At 39.0% G+C, this 16,611-nt stretch overlaps 2 protein-coding genes and 1 long non-coding RNA gene across 8 annotated transcripts in view; 2 read left to right on the top strand and 1 right to left on the bottom strand.

Moving 5' to 3' along the window:
- Nucleotides 1-1,799: 1,799 nt before the first annotated feature.
- LOC107271019 (CCAAT/enhancer-binding protein gamma) lies at nt 1,800-5,338 on the top strand. Of its 5 annotated transcripts, none has more exons than XM_015746572.2 (5): nt 1,800-2,267; nt 2,379-2,548; nt 3,833-3,940; nt 4,035-4,191; nt 4,294-5,338. In XM_015746572.2, the coding sequence occupies exons 2-5, from the start codon at nt 2,519-2,521 to the stop codon at nt 4,389-4,391; spliced, it is 393 nt and encodes a 130-aa protein (XP_015602058.1). In that variant the 5' UTR covers nt 1,800-2,267; nt 2,379-2,518; the 3' UTR covers nt 4,392-5,338. The 5 variants fall into 5 exon arrangements, with proteins under 5 accessions (XP_015602058.1, XP_015602059.1, XP_015602060.1 ...); XM_025088264.1 differs by lacking the exons at nt 1,800-2,267; nt 2,379-2,548 and adding exons at nt 2,735-2,803; nt 3,409-3,465; XM_015746573.2 differs by lacking the exon at nt 2,379-2,548 and having other exon boundaries at nt 2,034-2,267.
- Nucleotides 5,339-6,487: 1,149 nt separating this feature from the next.
- Nucleotides 6,488-16,611, top strand: part of LOC107271013 (guanine nucleotide-binding protein G(s) subunit alpha) — a 32,258-nt gene continuing 22,134 nt past the window's right edge. The window contains exons 1-4 of one of the 2 annotated variants that reach the window (XM_015746562.2): nt 6,489-7,995; nt 9,450-9,522; nt 12,896-12,950; nt 14,763-14,882. In XM_015746562.2, the coding sequence (XP_015602048.1) occupies nt 7,857-7,995; nt 9,450-9,522; nt 12,896-12,950; nt 14,763-14,882 (387 nt within the window). In that variant the 5' untranslated portion in view covers nt 6,489-7,856. Of the gene's footprint in view, nt 7,996-9,449; nt 9,523-12,895; nt 12,951-14,762; nt 14,883-16,611 lie in introns of both variants that reach the window. The other variant, XM_015746563.2, reaches the window with a different exon arrangement.
- The window catches only part of LOC107271014, an 11,067-nt gene continuing 9,332 nt past the window's right edge, over nt 14,877-16,611 (bottom strand). Inside the window, exons 2-3 of the long non-coding RNA XR_001538491.2 lie at nt 15,673-15,859; nt 14,877-15,022 (exon numbers count right to left, since the gene is read on the bottom strand). This is a non-coding gene — a long non-coding RNA (uncharacterized LOC107271014). The remainder of the gene's footprint in view (nt 15,023-15,672; nt 15,860-16,611) is intronic.

Genomic DNA, 16,611 nt, shown 5'->3' with positions numbered 1-16,611 from the left:
ACCAGAATATTCTTGGGTGTTACTATTATTGTTATTATAAGATTTTTCAGCTTGATCATGATATACGAATACCTTTAATAACTGTATAGACAATTTAATTGTGTCTCCTTGTCTTCCTTGTTATAGTGATGTATAAATCAGGTACCGGAAGGTTCGTTACTCTACGTGGTTCCAGATTAAGAGTAAGCTTGTCAAGTAATGTATATCTCCAGGCCATAATCTAAATTTTATGTAACGTTTAACTATATTTTTCTAAATTTTCTTTAGGAAGCTCGCAAAAAAGAAAAAACAAATTTGTATATTATTCCTTGAAAAAAAATTGGGAAAGATTGAGAATTTTACTTAGGAGGTTCCTTGTAGTGTTTAGTCACAGTCAACAAAGTCGATGAGGTACGTGAGGTGTGTATATATATATACACAAACCTATGACAGGTTTACGAGTTGCGAGATGTTGCGACAGTTGCTTGATGAATATTCGTTAGGATACTCTAAGAAAAAACAAAATTATCAACGTTACGATTTCAATCTCTATTTCGAATGTGTAATTTTATATCAATGTTTGAAGAGAGTGATAAAGGGGATGATATAGGTACATAGAAATCGTAAAAGCAAAAAGAGAGTCTTGTAAAAAAGATTCAGGTAAAAAAATAATTTCTTTGGTTCAGCAAAAAACCTCAAGGGAGAAGATAAAAGCGTCCAGTAGTTCCTGGGGCAGATTTTACGTTTTATTAAGACACTTTCTGTCACGTGCGAGATAATTTATCATGCGCGTTAATCTGACACGCTTGCACGTCCTTTCTTCTATTACTATTGTATCTAGTCGTCACTTAATTTGTTCATAGTTTCACCTCGTTATCTTACGGTTCAGTGTTTTATCTGAAAGCGAAGCAGCGACCGTGTTTAAAGTTTTTAGTGTCAAGTCTGACGAGGGGAGCGTTGCAAATTTATACAGGGTGTCTCGGCAATTTACATAGCTGTGCTGGCGCTTATTACGAAATTATTTTAGTTCCATAAAACGACGAAGAGGGCGCAGCCGTCAGAATTTACCGGCGCAGCGGTTGCCGATAATTGAACATTCATTTACCTGAATAAGCCGACGGCATAATATGAAATTTCGCACGAAGAATTTTAGAGTTATTGGAGGAGCAATATCGTATAGCATCATGAAAATAAACGTTTAAGCATTTTCTCGTGAAATATTCAATATTTTCTTGTGGCTGCCAGTTTTACAATACGTTTCATTTTCTTTTTCAAATCTCTTTGAAGCCTCTGAATTTCTACACCTTTCTTTCTATCTACAATTCGTTCTTAATCGCATGTCTTTTAACGATTTTTGACTATTCTAAGCTTATTAATGACTCTATTATATGTGTGTATTAATATCTAGTCGGTGCAAAGTCTTCTGTGTACAATCGGAAAAAATATTGATTATACACAGTTTATCGTGAATACTTGTTTGCATAAAATGTCTCGTAAACAGTTTCCCTTGCACTGCCTTTCACAGTTGGATAGTTCATAGTTCGGCTCCAACCATTTTTTGAGGCAGTTTAGATGCATCTGCTCTGGTAGATGTACTGTAAGATGCATGCAGTAAGAGAAGAAAAGAAAGGAAGGTGCATCTGCTAAATGCGCGCCATCTAGTGACAGAGCTGCAAATGAAATGTTGCTGATACTCACTCAACATATGATGCCATAATGTAGTTCATAGACATTTTTACTATTTAACGCTAACTTCTCGACGGTCGATTTTAGCATCAGTAGTTACCATAAAAAAAATCCATGAACTTGGCTTAGTGTCCGCTAGAGGCGTTTCGAACGAATTCAAGTTGAGTCTACAAATGAATGAGAAAAACTGTGTAATCAAAAGGATAGTTTTGCGGATTTAGAGTTATGATGGTCGTAGGCTTGCATCTTGATAATAGAAATATAATAAATCTGCTGAACATACAAAACGAATTACTGACATTTGTCCAATAGCTGTAAGGCCATGCTAGAAAATGCGCATAAAACAAATCTGTGGGTAAATGGAACACGATATGTAGAGGACAGTTTAAAATTCCCGCTTACAACACAATTTCTTATATGCCTGACGTCACTGGGTGAGAACTTTTCGTCTACAGTTGCGTCATCTTTACGCCATCTGACACCATCCAACTGTGTCTGTATTGCGACGTACTGCACATGGTACCGTTGGATTACTGTATAAAAGTGTGAAACATCAATAATTCCAGAAGAATATTTTCGTTAAAAGACAAAAGGATACAGAGGTATGTGAAAATAATGCGTCAACAGTTTTATTTTTCATTCTAAAATATTCGACCCGTGTGGTACAACTGTTACGTTGTACCATCTTTTCCAAAAACATCAATCTGGCGCAGGTACGACGCGTTTTTAGTGCTGAAGAAAAGCTCGTGTCAAAATATTTCGTAGAAAATCGGAACACCGCATTGAACGTAACGCTAGACAGTTTGTCTTAAATTTCCTAAGAATAAAAACGAGGCTTTGTTCAAAGTCGAAAATGGCTCGTGGAAAGAAACGTCGCAGGAAGGTTAGTCTATAAATTATTGACGTCTGACAATACTTTTTGTTTTTGTAGATTTACATTGTTGTATATCTTGTAATTCATTATTTATCCTCTTTTTGGGGGCTTTTAGTATTGGCTCGTCTCTTTGGTAAATTGTTGTAGAATAGATTGATAATGCACTAGTTTGGATGGCAAATATTTGATTACACACGTTTTCGTAGAGGCATGATTCATGAATTTCGTCATCGTCGTCTCTCCCTGTATTTCCTCTTTAATCTCGTAAGTTTTGGCGGTGCGGTTTGCGGTTTTACTTCGTAAATGCGTAGATGTACATATGCAATTTATTTACGTTTTTTAGATAATTACATATTACGCAAAAAGTTATATTTGTTTTTGATAAAGTTACGCAATTCGCAAACTTATTTACAGTGAATCAACGCTAGTTTTGAAGTGACACAACATATATTTTTTTAATTGTCACTCTTTATTCCAATTCGATTAAATGAATACTAGTTGGCTCGTGATAAATTATTGTATTTTTCAATGCCGTTGTAAAATTTTTCAACACAGTTTTTGTTTATCTTACGTAAATAGAAATTGCTCAACGAAATAATATGGTGTGTGATAGTAGTACCCCACTCTAAAATATGAATATATTTCATACTCTTAAAAGTATGTCATGTGAATATGTATTTAAATTTTTTGCGTATTTTTAAAACGGTCAATTGACATGTTCGAAACAGTAATTTAATCACATGAGAAATATGTGGTAGTAATAATATCGTATTCCTTATTAATAAAAATTTTGCTTGGCTCGAAAATCGAATAATTCACATAGAACTAATATAATAAGTAATTCGCGGTACTTGACTATGTCGAACAAGATACAGCGGTGTGAAGATGTCAGGGCCGATTTCTCAACTGTTTCAAGGCCTTATTGGGTAAATACACCATTGGCATTGTGTGATTGCAACTCGATTGTCGGTTAGTATACGCGTCTGTCATTAACTATGGCTGATGAAAGTATAGTAGTCACTGTTATTCAGAAAGAGACATAGCATTCATTGGTTCTTGGTAAACAATGTTGTTGATCACATAAATTTTAATTTTTCTTTTTAGTGGATATGTAGTGAAGAGTGGGTTGAAGTTAAAGTAGTCAAATCTGCTGTGGATATATAGAAATTTTGCAAAATTTGAGACTTGTTTCTAGTGATAGAATACAGTGTTTCCTGTTGAAATAATGTGATCTTTATACAAATATAATCCTTATAGCCATATTCATTTGTCTGTTTTTTTTAAATATGTTAGATGGCACCAAGGAACAAGGAAAATTCTGCAATGGCAAATAAGAAGAGACCAGTGTCAGAGGAAGAAGATGACGAAGATTATAGAAGACGTCGTGACAGAAATAATCAGGTATGTTCATGTGTCATTGTTTCCTGAAACCTTATGTTTTTATTTGATTTGTATTTTTACTTGACGATATATGTTCATTTTGGCTATTTTATAGGCTGTCAAGCGTTCCAGAGTTAAAAGTAAGCTACGTACTCAGCAGACCTTAGAACGTGTAAATCAGTTGAAAACAGAGAATGAATTGTTAGAAGAAAAAATTAAGATGCTCACGAAAGAATTAGGATTTTTGAAAGATCTGTTCCTAGCACATGCTGGTAAGTACATTAAGTGTTGTTAGAAACATAAAAATATTGAATCCTCTTTCTGAGCTATTATTCAAGACTTTTCTAACTATCTTAATTGTTTCATATTTTAAGGTTCAAATCAGCATCCGATAAATTTACAAGACCTCGATTTAAATGCTCTACTGGCTGATGATACAAAGCCTGGAGATTTGAAAGGCTCGAAACTGTAGACCATAGAGACACCACGTAAAGGAAATGACGTGGGCATGATCGAACTTCATGGAATCAAGAGAACTGTACTTTTACCTCCTTAATTCCAGCCGCGGGTCGGGCATCTTGGAAAGATGCCAACTTCGTCTCCACCTTCCGACCATGAAACGCGAAATGGGACTTCGGAGTCATTTGGATTTTGCGGTAGCAGCCATTACGTGAATATTCAGATAACGCGAGCGAAATTCGTCAAGAAGATTTCATCTCGCGTTAAGAATTTCGCGGTTAACTCGCTCCTCATTCAAGAACTTTATGATTACAAAGTTTCTCTTAAACTATAAAAATTATCTTTTTTACTTACTTTTGTAGCCTCTTTCCATATTTTAACAGTCTCTTCAATTTAAATTATTCTTAAAAATGGAGTCATTTAGCCGATGTTGAAGATGAAATTTCAAAAAATAACCTCCGCGGTTTCTTCGTCTCCTTATTACACAGCCTTAGTCAAAAAATTGACATGTTTATAGTCGCGCCTAACTGACTATAGATTTATCATATTCATCAGGTTAAATGCATTTATTCTATCTTCAATTTATAATATACAATTATCATAGTTGTTCGAATTCACTCTTCGCATAAACATTCAATATTACAACATCAAGCGTTATGTGTCCATAAACAATCAGCACCAACATTTCCGTTCCAAGTAATACATTTCCCTCGACATTTAATTATGCAGGTGGCTATAATCAATTTCCATTAAACTTTCATTGTATATCATGTTGTGATACAGTGATCAACGAATATTATTTACCAACGTGAAAACCCGTTTTGCATTTATACTTAACATGTATTAGTGTATTACTTGCCATTCCTGATGATTTTTCTTCAGCCATGAATGTCATGTATTAATAAACAATGTAAATAAGAAAGTGATCAATATACTTGACATGTTCTACCGTCTCTCGTAGAAGTTGTTAAGAAATTTAATCACATTACATCCATGTATATGATTTGCTTAGAAATCAAAATCTGAGCATCCTAGTATAAATCTGACATTAAGTTTAATTCGAGACTTTGAGCAAAATGGTAACTTTAGTTTTCACAATGAAACTTGCTGAACGTCCAAGATAAGATAAGACGACTGATCAGCCCACTTTATGTTTGTAGGTATAGATTATGGTATACGCACATAACTACACGTTTATAACCAGCCGACTAGGCGCGTATGTATATTATTTTAATTACACGTCGACGTTTTTACATCACCCTAGCAACGCTTTACGTTATACCTTCAGCTAGTGATTTTCGTGGAACCAGATCTGGCTGAATAAAAATATTAAAAAAAAAACGTTATAGTGTAGCGTTGGAGTTTTAATACGGGTAGAGGAACTCTGTTGAAATTGAGGATATATGATTATTTTTTTCTCTTTTACGACATGGACTGGAAAAAGAAATATGGTGGTCGATGACTCTTCGGTTTTTCCTTCATAAGTTAAGTCAATTTGATACTCGAAAATTGAATATATATTCAAAGTTAATTTAGAAAAGAATTGTCATTAATAATTTCAGGGATTTTATTCTATGTATTTCGCAAAGCTCGTTCATCTAGAGAAATATTAATATGCATCTTTTTAGTCACTACAATTATTGAGTTTTCGATGAGAAATATCAAGGGACTAGAAATGTCTGTTTAAAACCTAGCGCGAATCAGATGTGCCCGGAAAATCACCGACAGCACCTGTAGGCTTTCGGCGTTCACCGACGAAAAGACCCGATCGATCCTCGGTCAGCATTCGTAAAGACCAGGAACGTAATAAAAGGATCCTAGTGCCCCGGTTATAATTTACACTTTCTATAGTAGATCCGAACGATCATTCTCAATATTCAAACCCAGTTAAATGTAGTATGTAATTTAAAAAATCACATAATTTGCGTGAACATTATTTCTTCGTGATTTTCTAAAAATATAATGATATTGTTGCAAGAATAAAAGATTAAAAATTTAAGTCTCAGGTACAGAACATACTGTGTATATGTGTGTATATATATATATATATACATATAGATTCGTAGATGTCACTAGTGAGCACAAACGTAACAGCCAATGATGTTAGTCTGTCTCAGTTGCCCATAGCCAATCGCGCAGTAACGCAGGCAGAACGCTCCCGGCACCAGAAGATTAAAGAAGGCAAAGTTACAAGAGATCACGTAAACCAGGGGCGCCAGGTAAAGCCACTACGAGTCTGTCGTTCCTCGTAGCGCGTTGGGCCGTCGCGCTGGTGGCCCTAGCAGACGACATGTTGGCTGGAGAGAGCAGCTCGTCTCGGACGTTACGGCCGCGAGTTTCCTCGGGGATTCTTGAGTGAGGAGAGGCGGAGATCGCGGTTGGACGTGAGAGCGAGAGAGCGCGATAGAGATCTAGGTAGAGTGCGTGAAAGAAGAGACGTCGTAGGAAACGAGAGAGTGAGGAAGAGTACGAAGGAGGGAGATAAAGATAGATAGATTAGTGCCGAGAGAAAAAGAGAGGAGCAATAGGCAGAGAGAGAGAGAGAGAGTGTGAAGACAAGTGGAGAGCCGGTACTACGATCCTGGTGTGGTGTCGTTCAGTTTCTCGTAGTGAATTTTCAAAGTCAGAAGAATACCAGGAGGCCAGGACGAGCCTCCTAGGATAACCGGGGAACACCTATCGTTGAGCCTTCGTGTGTGTCGTCGCAGAGCTCGAGGACGTCGGTGGAGCTAGGAAATCGTGAGAACAAGGAAGAGGACGAGTCTTCCCGTACGTCCCCTTTCTCGCCTGTCAAGTTGAGCGGCTCACCGATCTATTTTAACGTAGGAGCACTGGCAATCAAGCACTCGAACAGCTAGTTGTCCTCGTTCCTCTCGAATACGTTTGACCACCTAGTGCATTGTTTGAACCTTGGAATTTTAAGAGCTATACCTGCTTGCCCTAGCTCAAGCTCTGATAAGCCACCATCGCTAGCACCCACCCGACATATCTTCCCAGAGAACACCCGGAGGATAATTCTCTCAGGGCAAGCTTCCGCGTTACGCCGTCGAAACGCGCGCCAGCCCGCGGGCCGGTCGCTCGTTTTCCACAACAAACTTAACACACCCGAGGAACTTTGCTCGGAAAGGCGATCGTTAACGATCGTTACCAGCTCTGTCTGAAATTTTACTTGACAGATCAATTCGTGGCGGACCTCGTGTTTTCTTTACGTGATCGTCGTGTCCCCATCGTCATTGACGGTGCTCGTCATCGCGGACGATATTTTTTGTTCTCTTGTGAAATCGACTGTTATACACGGGATACTACATCTGAACGCAGCTTCTGGTGCAGCACAGTGCGGCTATGCTCTCGCGCGGTGAGCCCGGTGCCTAGTGGCTAGGAGAGGGAGGCTGGCTCTTTTCAAAGGTCGGGGGTGTTTCTCTACCTCCTCGCGATTATCAAGGTGGAAAGGGAAGTCGCGGGTGAAGTCTCCTGTGTCATGGGGTGTTTCGGTAGCCAGAGCAGCAAGGCCAGCCAGGATGACAGCAAAAACCAGAAGAGGCGATCCGACGCTATCACCAGGCAGCTTCAAAAGGATAAGCAGGTCTATAGGGCCACCCACAGGCTCCTGCTACTCGGTAAGATAATTTTTCCTTGTGCTTGTTTTTTTTTCTCTTGGCGCTCTGGGTAGAATTTTAATGCTTTGTAAGATTCTAGTGATCCTGTATGTTAGATAATTTGTTAAAGTTGTGTGAAATTTAAAAAAATTTTAACTGTTGATATATGTAGTATGCTTGGTATGAGATTGGTATCCATGGCACAAGTTTCAACTGTGACAGTCAGATATGGCATTGTGATCCAATTCAAGGCAAATGCGATTATGCATCAAAGTCTGGCTATCAGACAACAGCTGCTAATGACATTATTTTGCAAGGTAATTCAGCTTGTATGTTTGGGAATTCTGATGGTGACCTGTGGTATATTTCCACCCTTGATTAACTAAGGCTCAGGGGCACAGAATGCCATTAATGTGTTGTGTGTTTAATTGTTTGCTTAATGTTAACCATACAACTGGACACCAGCTTTGTAACAGTTTCAAATACTTTGGTAGTTATTTTAATTACAGAAAATATTTGAAGAGTATTCTGTAATTATCAAAGGCAGTGTTATTTCTTAATTTCTTTAGCCTCGCTTGTTTAACCAGCACATTAACCAAAGATGAGAGCTATAAATAACTTTGGCTTTGATGTTGCTGTGTCATGTATTTTCCCAGTAGCACCAGTTCTAATGTTGCATCGTAAATGGCATACACGATACTGCCTTTACAGATGTTTGAATTTTTACTCTGTCCTTTGTACATCTGTGGATCCTTCACTACTACATTTTAAATAGTCTCAATGTGATAACTCTTACCAGCTTGAGATCATCGCTTTGAGATGTCTTTTAGTATATTGGTTAGATTGCTTTACCAAATAAAAAATATATCCAGAAAGTCAATACTGAATTTATTATGGATTGATGGAAATTTCTATGCATTTTTATCCTCTCCCTATGATACTGTTGTTTGTCATTAAGAGTGATTAATGGAAGGTTACTGTGGTTGAAATTATATTGATATCTACATCATACTTATTTATAAAAAATTCTCTGATATTTTTTGATTCTCTAACAATTACAGATTTAATTAAACCTTGTTCATCTAAAATATTTTTTAGATTATAATTCATCGAACAACTCATTCATGTACCTACATTATATTGAAAACTAAAGGCAATGTCACACAAGTGTCAGTTTAGTTATTTAATCTGTATTATTTTGCTTCAGCCATAAAGCGATACCTGTTTCGCATTTAATGAGACTCTCATTAATAAAGGGAGTAAAAGTGTTGTCTCGTTGAATATTTTCCTTTTCACCCACTTTTTAAATTCAGAAATATTGATCATCAAATGGTATTCCCACAAAGAATACTATTATGTTGCCAACTATATATAATGTGATTCTTAATATGGAATATTTTATGAAAATTTAATTGAATCAGATAACAATAAATACGTTTGTAACAGTAACTCATCCGTTTTTATTTCATTTTTAGGCGCAGGAGAGTCCGGGAAGAGCACAATCGTCAAACAGATGAGGATATTACACGTAAATGGCTTCAGCGAAGCGTAAGTTAATCATCATTATTAATTATATAATAACAAATGATTATGCATAGCACGTGAACTATAAAAAAGGGAATGAAGCTCGATAGAGCAAGAAAACGTGAAAATAGGCAAATATAAGTAAAAAAAGAAAACAGGAAGACGAGAAAAAATACAGCGGTGGCGAATCGGAAGCAGACGGGAAAATTAAATCTAAAATATATAAATCATCGCGAAAGGCAAAACCATAAAACTCGTTGGCTTCGGCGTGGCCCTGTAACATTCGGGGAAGTATAAAAATTATTTTGGGTAATGTCAACGAAGTTCCGAGGACGTCAAGACCCTCTCCAGAATTAGTCAACTACCCTTTCGTCCTCTGTCGGTTCGATTCTCATTGCAGAAATCGCTAATTGACATCCGATCGAGATTTAAATTATTTTTTAAAAGCCACATCCCGACATAGACAACGACATTAATAAATGATCTTCGTAATGACGTAATCGACCAGTGCGTTCTCATCTATGTACGTTCTACCTAATCCCAAGGAATGCCACGAATTTTCCAACGAGTTTCTACCACTCTAAAACTGCAGGTTTTATATGATTCATCCTTAACTCGTCTGCCTGCTTGCTTGGTAAGTATATGATTCCGCGATATCAACACGTGTTGCCCAGGCGAATTGGACGGTTCTTTTTGGTCGTTTTTTATTGGCCGCAAAAAAAAACGACTTGGTCGGTGGTAGAGGGACTGGAGAGACAAGCTAGAGGCAACTAGAGTCAAGAGGGACGGAAAGAGAGAGAATGCGAGAGGTCCTCGACGAAGCGCTCTACACTCTTCGCGACGTGGAAAATTAACGGGAGTGACTAGATAGTATGAAAACAGTGTGTAAACAAATGGTTGCCTATGTCATAAATTCAGCAGTGGTGAGACGCTGATAAGAAACCTAAACACGCCTTACTACATTTCATGAAGATCTTTTGAATTATTTCCTCTTCTTTCTTTTTTTTTTCAACGCATCAACGCTTTTTCTCCTCGCCTGTCTTCTCTTGGCCTTTTAGTCCCTTTGACTTTGTGAGCTCATGTCAACGCTTCTCTTTTGTTATATACGATCAAATCCGATCAATCGAACGATTGTTTGACAAATCGGTCAAACGATTGTTATATATGCATGCGTCGATTGCTTCTAAACAGAAGGAAAGTTGCTTAGTTGACATCTTGAGATCCTATGAAATTCAATGACTGGTACATTTCTCAAGAATATTCTTGGTATTAAAGGGATATCAGATGACAAAAAGTTTCCTAGAATCCTTCCGATACCTACGTTTTCACAAAGATCCCTTCGAAGCAGGTTGACAAATGCTACAAGGGAGCTTAACATATTAGTATCGCAGATTACCGTTGGCGTCGCTGTTCTCAGAGCGTCAACGCCGCCTTAAGGTTTAAATTTGAATTATACAACTACACTGTCAGCTTTGTCGTATAGTAATACACTTTTTGCTGTTTTACCCATATTGTTTGAAAAACTGCCCATTTTATCATGCCGTACGATTTATTCAGGAAAAATGTATTAAAGTTTCTCGGAATCTTTCAGAGGTCATTTTGAGTAGTTCAGTGTCTACCGCCAGGTTCGCATAATCAATCTGTTTCCCGAATAACCAGCAAACATAAAATAAAAAAGTAGAGAGAGCCAAGGAAAACAAAGTCAGGAAAGTCAGTGGAATGTACCTTGACATTGTATCGTAGCGTGCGTCTGTTACTTAAGTCATTTACCGGTGTCGTCTTCGACAGAAGAATCGCGAAACTTTCCTCGTCGAATCCTCAACGTGTAACGAGCAGATGGAGGTGGCAACAGCGTCTAACCAAGTAACGCAGCAAGGAAGCAGAGACAAATATCGAAGCGAAGCTACTGCGAGACAGGAGCGCAGAGGAGGGTTGAAAGGGCGAAGCAAAGAGGCAGAAAAATAGAGTAAAAGTAGTTGAAGCAAAGAACGGCTTTAGCGCAATCTCGCTACGGTCTCTCTCCCACCTTAATGCTAATGTAACCTTACCCGTCGCGGATAGTCGATCGGCGTGTCGATATCGTCGATCAGGTGTTCCTCCTATTTGTCCCCGATGGATTTTTCTCCGAGGAGCGCTGGGGAAGAGACGAACTAAGGGTTACTAGCCATTGGCGCTGTTACCCAACAGGAAACCCACCGGCTTGTATACAAGCGACGAGCCAGAATTAGTCGCTCGCGCGTATATCTCGTAACGACGGACCGGCGTTGTTTGTTTTTCTAAATATTTTCTTTTACCTCCCGTGCTATATTTCGGCACCCGTCTTCCACGGGGTAAAATAGTCCTCAAACATACTTGACTGTTACACTAGTAGATCTCGAAGATCTTGACACTGTCCGATACGAGTTGTTCCATCGCACAATGTCTCGGATACTTTTTTGTTCTTGTCGCTTTTAATTTTCTTAGCTATCGATACTTTTTTTTTTATCTTTCTAGAAAAAGTTTTCGCTGTGTCCATGTCACGCTACGTGTTAACCACTGCAAGATGATGATTGTCACCTTGCCAGTGAACAGTGCCGGATAATTTATTGTGATACAGTACGTCATTCCGGTTAAAGCGTGTTTTATCGTCGATGAGGAAATTCGACGTAACTTTGTGTCTTTTATTTTTGTTTGTATTCTTTTTTTTTCCCCTTTTCTTTTACATTTAAGGATACAATCGATACAGCATTATTGACTGTTAATTTCCGGGATGCTCGTCGTAACGGTATAACAATGGGATAAAGACGAAAATTGACATGGATCCTATTGTTATTAAACGTTAATGAAGAACTCGAGCGGATTTTATCGGCAACACGTATAAAACGTCGCTTGGCGTTAATACAGAGAAAAAGTGAAAGAGGAGCACGACGGTTGGAGGAATGGGATAGGAGGAATCATTTGTACCAATTACTAGGAGGTATGTTATCGCGCGGATGGTTATTACACGGTGTTATTTTGTTATTACAATCGAGTCTTCGTTTCCGATAAACAGTCGCGATGATTCTTATCGTAACCGAGTCAATATACGCGGGTGCCAACGCATCGCATAGATGCGTGATGGACGTTCGGTCGAAATGAACTTGTTGGCTCCTCTGGTGGATTCACCTGAGGCGTTTGCGGGAACTAAAAAAAGAAACAGCCAGGCCGTTACGGAGCTCGTTACTGAAATTTTCAGCAGTAAACGTAGAATTCCAGTACGGTGAAGTCACACGAGAAAGAATTTCGAACGCACGCGCTCGTTTACGTATGCGTGTGTATATATATAATACGAAGGTAAAGAGAGAGTGAATAAAAGGGAAGACGAGAAAGAATAATAAAAAAAAAAGTTTAACATTTTGCCAACGTTTTGCTGTTGCAGGGAGAAGCGGCAAAAAATTGAGGACATCAAAAAGAATATCCGAGACGCGATCCTGGTAAGAAATCGAGTGCAGATATTTTTGGAATTGCCAGATTTCCCGACACACCCCTCTTCCCCCTCCCTTGTTTCCCATAAAATCTCACTCCCACAGCACGTATCGTTTTGCGGGGTCGATTCACGTAATCGTTCGATGCGTTTCCGGCTGCCGTTGAAAGGAACGTCGAGTCTCGAGGCGGGAAATTCAAATTTATTTTGCCGTCGGTTTCGTATAGCTGCTTCCTTTTACTTTCAACCGTTACCACGCACTTTGCATATCCATTGAAAGTCCCTGAGGCTTTTCGTGTATTTATTTAGTTCTTCGATACATAATGCTGGGATTAATACCCGGTCCCGAGGGACTCGCCCTTATCCACGTTGTCATCAGGGCGACAATATATCTATAGGTTAGGTTAGGTTAGGCTATTATCCCTCGGCTAGTGGCTACGTTTTGCAACGTTTCTCGGAACGCTCGGGTCTCGTTATTTTGACTGCTGGAAAAACGTTTGTCGTGATGTCCGCGCTTAGATCGGAGAGGTTAGGCGAATGTCGTGAACGCAGCCACGACGAGCCGTCGTTATAAATAGAAGTTTTGCAGATGGTGTACGACTGGGTTAAGAGCCAATGCGTTTGACCGTTTGCATGTTATGTTTTATGTTTTTTTTTTGTCCAAGGGCGGCGAGAGGGTATATAAATATTTTTTTTTTTTTTAAATTCATTGACAAAAATCTCAAGTATCGCGTAGGTGTAGCTTCCGGTGTCCTCGTGGTCGTATTGATTCTTTATAGATAGGGAGAAGCTTCTCGTGGGTAATAAATAACAGTGAAAGAAAAAGAAAAGAAAAATAGAAGAGATATTCGCCACGATTATTAAATGTTTCGTCCACTGTTAATTTCATTGAGGAGACTTTTGGACACGTGCCACTCTCCCGGGTTCGCCTGCCTCTCCTACCTAACGCTCTCTTAGGCTGCCTTCCGAGTATCACCCCTACCTCCCCTGCTCCCCTCTCCCCCTTTCTCCCCTCTGTAACTTCCTTTGCTCTGCTTTCCTGGTTGCTTACTTGTTCCCCGCGCTTACATACTTTACACGGCTTCCAGCGGCGATGCACGCTGGAAAAGTGGAGGTTAAGCCGCAGGTTAAGTCCGAGTTTAGAGTTTAGATAGGAGAGGTTATGCGGCACCTTGAACGTAGCCGTATACTCTACACTGGATAGATATAAATAGGCATGTACCCGCAATAAATACTGCTGGCTACACTCGAGTCATTCTATGCGCGAGGATTGAAAAAAAAAAAATTCTTTCACTATCGGCCATCCTGTATGGCCGGTTTGTTTGCTTTCGTTGAGATTTTTTAGCGATTTTTTCTTCCGATCTGTCGATTTCTTTCGAGCGATTCTTATACTCGCATAAGTACGAGTCGGATCGTTGATCAATTCAGGCGCGTCCTGGTGGCTAGTGAAATTTTTGTGATTTACGTAAATCGACCATTTCCTTTTACTTTGGATCACGAAATTTTCATTGTGCCAAGTAATGCAATTGTCGATATGATATTTTTTTATTTCGCATTTTGGGGTAAACTTTTTTCTGTGAAGAAATTTTTTTTTGAAGTTAGTTTTTTTTTTTTTTTTTTTGGTTTGACAAGTAACTCCTTCCCTCATGCATCCTAAGGTTTATCCTCGTCTAAGGGCGCAGCATCCTTTATCCCGTATTACCTGCCTCACGTTCCAAATTTTTACTTTCCCCTCGAATCCTCCAAGTCCGCCGCTACTTTGCTTCCTCCTCGCTGTCTTTTTCCTCCGCTATTCGTGATACCAGTGGCGAATCGATTCCAGACGATAACCAGTGCAATGAGCACGCTAACGCCGCCCGTGACACTGGAGGATCCGGCGAACCAGAGCAGAGTCGACTATATTCTGGACGTCTCGTCTTCCCCGGACTTCGATTATCCCTCGGTGAGTCAGCCATCTGTACGTATTACGTAGCCGGTGCCCGCACACGAGCGACAATGATGGATACATTTGCCCAGAGTCTTTCGAGCTGTGTATATTCAATTTTTACATTGAAACCCGTTGCCGTTTACGGGAGGCGTTACCTGTGAAAAAAAAAAAAATTATCAATCTCAATCACCAAAATTGTACAGCGTAACGTTACGGCCTTATCGAAATTCTTCAGGGAACGCACTGATGTTACTTTTGAAAAAGAAAAAAAAAATTTTTCCCAATCAAGTAGATTTTTTTTTTTTTTTTCGTAAATCATTAATTTTCGAATTACGTGTATTTTTCTTTTCTTCTCGGCATACCGATAACAATTTTTTTTTTTCTTTCGAACCACCAGTCACCAGAGTACAAGGACTACGCGCAAATGACTGAGAACCCCTGCGTGGCATGATCAGTGTTTACAGTGTTTACACAGCTAGCGTATATGTAGTAGTAGGTATATACCGTACTGTATCGCGATATTTCGTAGCGTATCGTGCCGTGGCCATGCTACGATATTTCTAGTCATATAATATACACATAGCTATTAGATATTTAGACACGTTACCTCATTCTGGTCATTTTCCTATTGAAATTTAAAAATCAATACCATTATACCATTTTTCGACTCGTATTCCATATTTCTATTAGACATCAACGTCAGGGGTGTCGTAGGATAATAATAATAGTACTGACCTTGGGCCATCCCGTAATTCAGACAATCACACCGTGAAAAACGTCTGTTTCCCTAAAATTCGTACTTTACCGAAATTTCGTCCAAGGCTCCACAGCCGCAGTCGTACAGAGTGGAGGGTTATTGCATCTAGTCCAGTTTTCGAGTGAAACTTCTTAATGGATCTCGAGGGAAAATACGAATGGGTCACGTGATGACGTCATCAATTATTTTAGTTTCTTTCGTTACGCCGTAGTCGTGAGACGCCATACTGCAAAGTCTGAAAAGTTTTGTCGTTCGTTAACTCACGCGACGGCGTAGTATCCTTTCATTGAGAATTTTTCTATGCTTTTTACGATAGCACGCGTACGCCTGCATACGCGTGTAACGTACAACGTGCCCGGCGTCTACGCACGTAGAATTACTCAACTACACCTACAATCGTACTTTGTTAGTTCTCAAGTTTGGAAGTCGACGAGGACCTTGAAAATCAATGCCGACGATCAAAGACATTATATGTGTTAGTGTATGCTTGGGAATTTGATCGATACCTTTTTTTTTCTCTCTTTTTTTTTTTTTTTTAATACCGTTAAAGTGGCAAATGTTTTATAGAAATATTTAACAGGTCAAATTATATTAGCATTTTTTGACTATCTTTCTCTTAGCTCAGGGCAGCGTGTAAAAGTTTGTCATTTAGGTCCGTGGAAAAAAAAAAAAAAAAAAAAAAGAAAACGTCGACGATTGTCGTCACGAAGGTCGATGACTGTAGTACACTGAATATTGAATTTTTATATAAAAGTCTGACTCTGCTATGATTCCTAGTGATGTTTCGTAAGGGTTATTTATTTCGTTTGATTTGGACAGGGATGATGTATTTATTTGGCTGGTCGAACCAGCAGGACCAGGAGGTTCCAATTATGGCTAACGAGCAATTCAAATTGGTCGGGCAAACGAAAATACGTCTGCCGTGTGCTGGTGCGAATCGCGATTTTAAACGTGCAAAGTTTCTTGGCTTCGAGTCACGGTATACGT

The sequence above is a fragment of the Cephus cinctus genome, unplaced genomic scaffold (assembly GCF_000341935.2).
Source record: "Cephus cinctus unplaced genomic scaffold, Ccin1 Ccin1_scaffold0863, whole genome shotgun sequence".
In the NCBI taxonomy this organism is placed as follows: Eukaryota; Metazoa; Arthropoda; class Insecta; order Hymenoptera; family Cephidae; genus Cephus; species Cephus cinctus.
This window is presented reverse-complemented; position numbering and strand designations above follow the sequence as displayed.

Excerpts from the sequence above, each read along its gene's own strand:
- LOC107271019 (XM_025088264.1), top strand. The coding sequence starts at position 2,750 with ATGATTCATGAATTTCGTCATCGTCGTCTCTCCCTGTATTTCCTCTTT. Across the intron at positions 2,804-3,408 it reads TGTATTTCCTCTTTAATCTC|ATACAGCGGTGTGAAGATGT; the intron begins GTAAGTTTTGGC and ends ATGTCGAACAAG. Across the intron at positions 4,192-4,293 it reads TCTGTTCCTAGCACATGCTG|GTTCAAATCAGCATCCGATA; the intron begins GTAAGTACATTA and ends TCATATTTTAAG.